The sequence below is a fragment of the Glycine max genome, chromosome 12 (genome assembly GCF_000004515.6).
Source record: "Glycine max cultivar Williams 82 chromosome 12, Glycine_max_v4.0, whole genome shotgun sequence".
NCBI lineage: Eukaryota > Viridiplantae > Streptophyta > Magnoliopsida > Fabales > Fabaceae > Glycine > Glycine max.
Window position 1 is genome coordinate 11,762,516 of NC_038248.2, and position 7,271 is coordinate 11,769,786.

General features: G+C 40.9%; 1 protein-coding gene across 1 annotated transcript; it reads right to left on the reverse strand.

Moving 5' to 3' along the window:
* Positions 1-6,302: 6,302 nt before the first annotated feature.
* On the reverse strand, positions 6,303-6,887 carry LOC121173142 (putative pentatricopeptide repeat-containing protein At1g10330). The gene has a single exon (XM_041007198.1). The coding sequence runs from the start codon at positions 6,885-6,887 to the stop codon at positions 6,303-6,305; it is 585 nt and encodes a 194-aa protein (XP_040863132.1).
* Positions 6,888-7,271: the final 384 nt, after the last annotated feature.

Genomic DNA, 7,271 nt, shown 5'->3' on the forward strand with positions numbered 1-7,271 from the left:
CTTGCAAGCTTCAGTGGATGTGATGTACTCCGCCTCAGTGGTGGATAATACAACGCACTTTTGCAACTTTGATTGCCAGGAAATAACTCCCCCTGCAAAAGTAGTTAGGTATCAAAAGAACCGTAAGCAAGAGACCTAAATAGGGTGCGAAGAAAACTACATCGTCGAAGGGAAGTCGAAAGCGAAAGCTATCCACAAGGAAGCGACTTACCTTCTTACTAGCAGAATGACATGGCAAAGCCTTTAGCACAATCAAGCAATCAAAGTAAGAGGAAAAGATCCAAGCTAGCCCAAGCCCTGAAAGGAATCCATCTCAACCCCTCTTACTCTTAGGGAATATAAATATATGCTGCTAGAAGAGGTTGCACGAAAAGGCCTAATGTCTCAAATAGGGGAATGCCAACGACTCCCAATCTTCTTTAAGTCTTTGTCCAAAGATCTGCCTTGCCTTAAAGAGGGGACAAAGTTGACTGAAATAAGAGGGCTTTACCCGATGTTGATTTCCTTGAATCAATATCACCGACCAAGTCTACATCTGTGTATCCTTCTAACACAGGTTTTCCTTTTCCAAAGCATAGACATCTTTTGGAAGTTCCAGGTAGATATCGGAGGATCCATTTGACAACAACCCAATGTTCATTCCTTGGGTTGGCTAAGAAGCGACCGACGACTCCAATTGCATAGGGGATATCTGGTCTTGTGCATATCATTGCATACATGAGACTGCCTACTACAGATGAATATGAAATCTTCTTCATTTCCTCCATTTCTTTCTCACTTGTGGGACTTTTCTTCGAACTCAGCTTGAAGTGTTCAACAAGTGGTGTGTTAACCGACTTTGATTTGTGCATATCGAATCTTTCCAACACCTTCTCAACATACCTCTCTTGGGATAGCCATAGCAGTCTTTTCGTCTTATCACGGGTTATTCTCATCCCAAGGATTTGTTTAGCTGGTCCCAAATCTTTCACGGTGAAACTCTTGCTTAGATATTTCTTCAAAGCAGTTATCTTTATGCGATGTTGTCCAACAATCAACATATCATCCTCATAGAGTAGAAGTATGAGAAAGTCACCACTTGTATACCTCTTTATGAAGACACAATGATCGCTTTCCGTCTTTTTGAAATCATGTTCTGCCATGAAAGCGTCAAACTTCTTATACCATTGCCTCAGTGCTTGCTTAAGGCCATATAAACTCTTCGTGAGGTGACACACTATGTTTTCCTTGCCCGGAACTTTGAATCCCTCGGGCTGCTTCATGTAGATCTCTTCTTCTAGATCACCATGAAGGAACGTCGTCTTGACATCGAGTTGTTCAATCTCCAAATCTTGCACTGCTGCTAGGCCAAGGACAACTCGGATGGATGACATCTTTACCATGGGAGAGAATATTTCTTCAAAGTCAATGCCTTTTTCTTGACCGAATCCTTTGATGACCAACTGAGCTTTATAACGAGGCTTTGATTTACTACCTTCGGTCTTGATTCGATACACCCACTTATTCTTCAAGGCTCTTCTCCCTTTTGGCAAATCCACCAATTCATAGGTGTTATTCTCATGCAAGGATTGCATCTCTTCTTGCATGACTCTTCTCCACTCTTCTTTATGAATATCATTGATTGCTTCTTTATAGCTTTGAGGCTCCCCCTCATTAGTGAGCATCACGTACTCCTCTGTGTTATATCGAGTGGATGACCTTCTTTCCCATGAGGATCATCTCGGCTCTGGCGCTGACAAAGAGCTAGATTGAGGATCTTCCTGAGCTGGTTCATCAGGAGTCTTCTGATTGTTTTGCTCTAACACAGGCTCATGATCTTCAACATCACTATTTTTTGTCATGTCATTATCCTCACGTCGAACTGGAGTAAGTTCAGTGTTCTTGCTGCTTCTCAATCTTGGCTTCTCTGAATTTTTGATGTCTTCAAAGAATACATCATCTCTGCTACGGACAACCTTTTTATTGATTGGATCCCAAAGCCAATAGCCAAATTCATCTTTGGGTGAGCGAAGGTAGATACATTCCTTCGTCTTTGCACCAAGCTTAGCTCGCTCATCTTTGGGGATGTGAACAAATGCCCTACACCCGAACACCTTGAGATGATTGTATGAAACTTTCTTGCCCGTCCAAACATCCTCTGGAATAGCCCCTTCTAGAGGAATTGATTGTGTAAGGTTGACAATGTCAACCACGACCATTATAGTTTCTCCCCAAAATGATTTAGTTAATTTAGCATGAGAAAGCACGCGTCAAACTCTTTCTTCAATTGTTCGGTTCATTATCTTAGCTAGCCCATTCAACTGTGGTGTCTTGGGTGGAGTCTTCTCTAGCCTAATGCCATATTTCTTGCAATAGGCTTCAAAGGGAACTTTATACTCACCTCCATTGTCAGATCGTATGTTCTTGATCTTTCTTCCAGTCTCACGCTCCACTAGAGCATGGAATTCTTTGAAGGCGTCAAGCACTTGATCCTTTGATTTTAACAGGTGTAACCACACCTTCCTTGAATGGTCATTAATGAAGTGACAAAGTACAATGCACCACCAATGGATCTCTCGGACATTGAACACACATCGGTGTGTACAAGGTCAAGAATGTTCTTTCTCCTTGTGGGCGAAGAAGATCTTTTGAAAACAACTCTGTGTTGTTTTCCAGTTAAACAGTGAGCACAAGGATCAAGCGGCTTACCTTTCACATTAGGGATGAGATGTTTTCGAGCTAGCATGTGAAGACCCTTCTCACTGATATGCCCAAGTCATTTATGCCATACTTCCATATCATCAGTGGTTATGTTTACCTCTTATTTGCAGAGCTTAGCTTGCATCACATATAATGATCATACCTTCTTTCCTCGAGCCATGACTAGACTTCCTTTGGTGAGCTTCCACTTTCCTTCACCAAAGTAGTTCATCAGACCAGCATTGTCTAGCTTCCCAGCGGAGATAAGATTGAGGCGCATAGTCGGGACATGCCTCACATCTTTTAGAATAAGCTTGCGTCCGGTGCTTGTTGTCAGGGTGATGTTTCCTATCCCGACGATCTTGCTCATATCTTGATTTCCCATTTGCACCGTACCAAAGTCACCGCTTTGGTAAGATGAGAAGAAACTTCCATGTGGAGTAACATGGAAGGAGGCACCAGAATCGACAATCCAACAACTATCATCACAAGCAATGTTTAGGATATTACCTTCACCAACGAGATATAACAAATCTTCTTTTGAAACTACGGCAGTAGTATTCTTCTCTTCTTGCTTCTTTGTTGGATCGACATTCTATTTTCCTGTGGCCCATCCTTCCACAGTAGTAGCATGTAATTTTTGAGTGTGATTTGGATCTACCTCGAGTTTGATGCGGATCTTGGCTCTTATTACATTCACGAGTCTCATTCCTACCCTGATTCTCAATAACATTAGCCTCGGGATGGATAGACTCACCTCGTTCCATTCTTCTTGCTTCTTCACCGCGAAGGCTGTCACTAACTGTATCCATGGCGAGCTTTCCTTCTGGAGCTGAGTTACTAAGAGTAACCACGAGTGTGTCCCAACTTTCTGGCTAGGAACTAAGGAGTAGAAGGGCTTGCAAATCATCATCAATCTTCATCTCAATATTGGTTAATTGATTTACGAGCCTTTTAAAATTATTCAAGTGCTCAATCATACTATGACCATCCTTATACTCTGACTTCACCAACCGTCGAACTAAATTGGCTTTATTAAGAAGTGTTTTCTTTTGAATCATGGACTCAAGCTTTGTCCATAATTCATAAGCATTTGTGTATGTAGAAACATGCTCGAAGAGAGTTTTGTCAATGTAGTTACAGATCATAGCAATGGCCTTCCGATTTAGTAACTCCCACTAAGCGTCGCTTTTACCTTCTACCTTGTCTTTATAGATGACGGGCTTATGCAAATCCTTGCAGTATAGATGATCCTCCATCATCGGCTTCCAATATGAGTAGTTGTTAGCCGTGAGCTTGAACATGTCTCCATCATGAGCGACATTATCCTCCATCTTGAACTGCACGAGCTAATGACGACTCCGAATGAACCTGGCTCTGATACCACTGTTGGGAAAACTCAGACTTTCCCGCTTCGTGAAGTTAAGATAGGAATTTAGTAATTAAAGGTAGTAATGGGAGCACACGATTATAATTCTCCAATATGGAGATTCTTCCACTATACAAAAGAATAGTAGGGTAACAAGGATGTGTTTACAAAATTGACTCACTCTACGGTGACTCACTCAAGCTTGAGGATAGAGACTTCCCAAGCTATTTATCTTCTCTTTCAAAGAGGCTCTCTAACTTTCTAGCTTTCTCACTCTAAGAAGTGGATTCACTCTTGTCTTGGATGGTTAGGAATGAAGGCTCCTACCCTTATTTATACTACTCCACCTCCACAATGAATGGTGGAGATTACTTGCATCCTAGGGTGGAGATTAATTCTCTAGTGAAGAAGCAAGGAAAGCTCACCATGGATACAGTCAGTGACAACCTTCTCGGTGAAGAAGCAAGGAGAATGGAACGAGGTGAGTCTATCCATCCCGAGGCTAATGTTATTGAGAATTGGCATAGGAATGAGACTCGTGGACGTAATAAGAGCTGCGATCCGCATCAATCTCGAGGTAGATCCAAATCACGCTAAAAAATTACATGCTACTACCGTGGAAGGATGGGCCACAGGAAAATAAAATGTCGATCCTTCAAGAGAGATCAAAAGGCCGATAACGTTAAACCAAACCAAGTCAGCCCAACAAAGAAGCAAGAAGAGAAGAATACTACTGCTGTAGTTTCAAAAGAAGATTTGTTATATCTCATTGGTGAAGGTAATATCCTAAACATTGCTTGTGATGATAGTTCTTGGATTTTTGATTCTGGTGCCTCCTTCCATGTTACTCCACATGGAAGTTTCTTCTGATCCTACCAAAGCGGTGACTTTGGTAAGGTGCAAATGGGAAATCAAGATAGGAGCAAGATCGTCGGGATAGGAAACATCACCCTGACAACATGCTCCGGATGCAAGCTTGTCCTAAAAGATGTGAGGCATGTCCCGGCTATGGCCTCAATCTTATCTCCGCTGGGAAGCTAGACAATGCTGGTCTGATGAACTACTTTGGTGAAGGAAAGTGGAAGCTCACCAAAGGAAGTCTAGTCATGGCTCGAGGAAAGAAGGAATGATCATTATACGTGATGCAAGCTAAGCTTTTCAAATGAGAGGTAAACATAACCACTGATGATATGGAAGTATGGCATAAATGACTTGGGCATATCAGTGAGAAGGGTCTTCACATGCTAGCTCGAAAACATCTCATCCCTAACGTGAAAGGTAAGCCGCTTGATCCTTGTGCTCACTGTTTAACTGGAAAACAACACAGAGTTGTTTTCAAAAGATCTTCTCCGCCCACAAGGAGAAAGAACATTCTTGACCTTGTACACACCGATGTGTGTTCAATGTCCGAGAGATTCATTGGTGGTGCATTGTACTTTGTCCCCTTCATTGATGACCATTCAAGGAAGGTTTGGTTACACCTGTTAAAATCAAAGGATCAAGTGCTTGACGCCTTCAAAGAATTCCATGCTCTAGTGGAGCGTGAGACTGGAAGAAAGATCAAGAACATACGATATGATAATGGAGGTGAGTATAGAGGTCCCTTTGAAGCCTATTGCAAGAAATATGACATTAGGCTAGAGAAGACTCCACCCAAGACACCACAGTTGAATGGACTAGCTGAGAGAATGAACCGAACATTTGAAGAAAGAGTTCGATGCGTGCTTTCTCATGCTAAATTACCTAAATCATTTTGGGAAGAAGTTATAATCGTGTGCTCCCATTACTACCTTTAATTACTAAGTGTCTATCTTAACTTCACGAAGCAGGAAAGTCTGAGTTTTTCCAACAGTGATTTTCAATCACATAAAATGCTACATCGCATTCACAATGCTGCAACAACGGGGCCTTAACACCATTCCTTTCCACATTTTTTGTAAAAAGCAATAAAATTTAGATTTCAATTTTCTATTTGAACTTCTAAGTGTCAATGATTGAACTTGAATGAGTATGACCATATGGGATGTTGAAGGATACAAAATCTTAAAATGAATGAAAAATTATGCCATCTTATAAATAAAAGATATACCAATAATTAGAATTATTATAAAATTCTTTTTTACATTTAGTGAAAACATAATAATTTCACATCACAACAGCCACAATGCCTACAACTGCGGTCGCAGCCTTTGCAATTGTGTCACGACCGTAATTACAATCACAATTTCGAACCATTTTTAGACCAAAAAAATAGTTATGTCAAGTCAACCATACTGTATTCTGGAAATTTATGAATTCCAGCCTCCATTATTTCTCTCCTCAAACCAGCAGCACGATCCCATCTTTCCTTTGCATTCATGCTTGACAGTAACACATATTGGCCACAATATTGTGTCTGCAATCTAAGCATCTTTTTTCCTATTCCTTCTCCAAGTTCAATAGCTCCATGAATCCTACATGCTCCCAAAATAGATGCGTAAGGCTGAAAAGACATATTTCTTATGATCTCAGTTGCTTCTTCATTATGGCCTGCTTTACCCAAAAGATCAATCACGCATCCATAGTGCTCCAAATTTTGCTTTATTCCAAAGTCATACCACATTGATCGAAACAAGTCCAATCCTTCCCTAATTAAATTTCCACGAGCATATGTTGTAAGAACTACAACAAAGGTAATGCTATTTGGTTTCAACCCATGAAGCTTCATCCTTTTAAACATGTCCAGAGCCTCGTTCTCTCTTCCATGAGAAGCTAATGAAGAAACCATTGCATTCCAAGTACTCACCTCTCTGACAACCATTACTCTGAAAACATTTTCAGCATTACTCAAGCACCCCATTTCCTATAAAGATGTATCAAGGAAGTTCCCACAAAAACTCCCGACTTGACCTCATTCATTACTACATATCCATGAACCTGCTTTGCACAATCAAAAGATGTTTTTGATGGAGTGGCCCATGTTCAAGCTTTATTTTTTCCCACATTTCACGTTCTATTTTAGTTATTTCCCATTGCAAATCTTGGGAATTTTGTTGTTTCTGTATCTGGTCCATTTTCCATTCATATTCAACCCCTTTATCACTGCCACCTTCAGTAACAAACTCACGTACCTATCCTCAAGTCCACGTTCTGATAACAAGTTGGTTGAACTCTATGATGGACAGACTCTATAAATAGGATAGCGTGCTCTTAGTTTTGTATCACCAAACTCACTTCTCTATTC

Excerpts from the sequence above, each read along its gene's own strand:
- LOC121173142 (XM_041007198.1), bottom strand. The coding sequence starts at position 6,887 with ATGGGGTGCTTGAGTAATGCTGAAAATGTTTTCAGAGTAATGGTTGTC.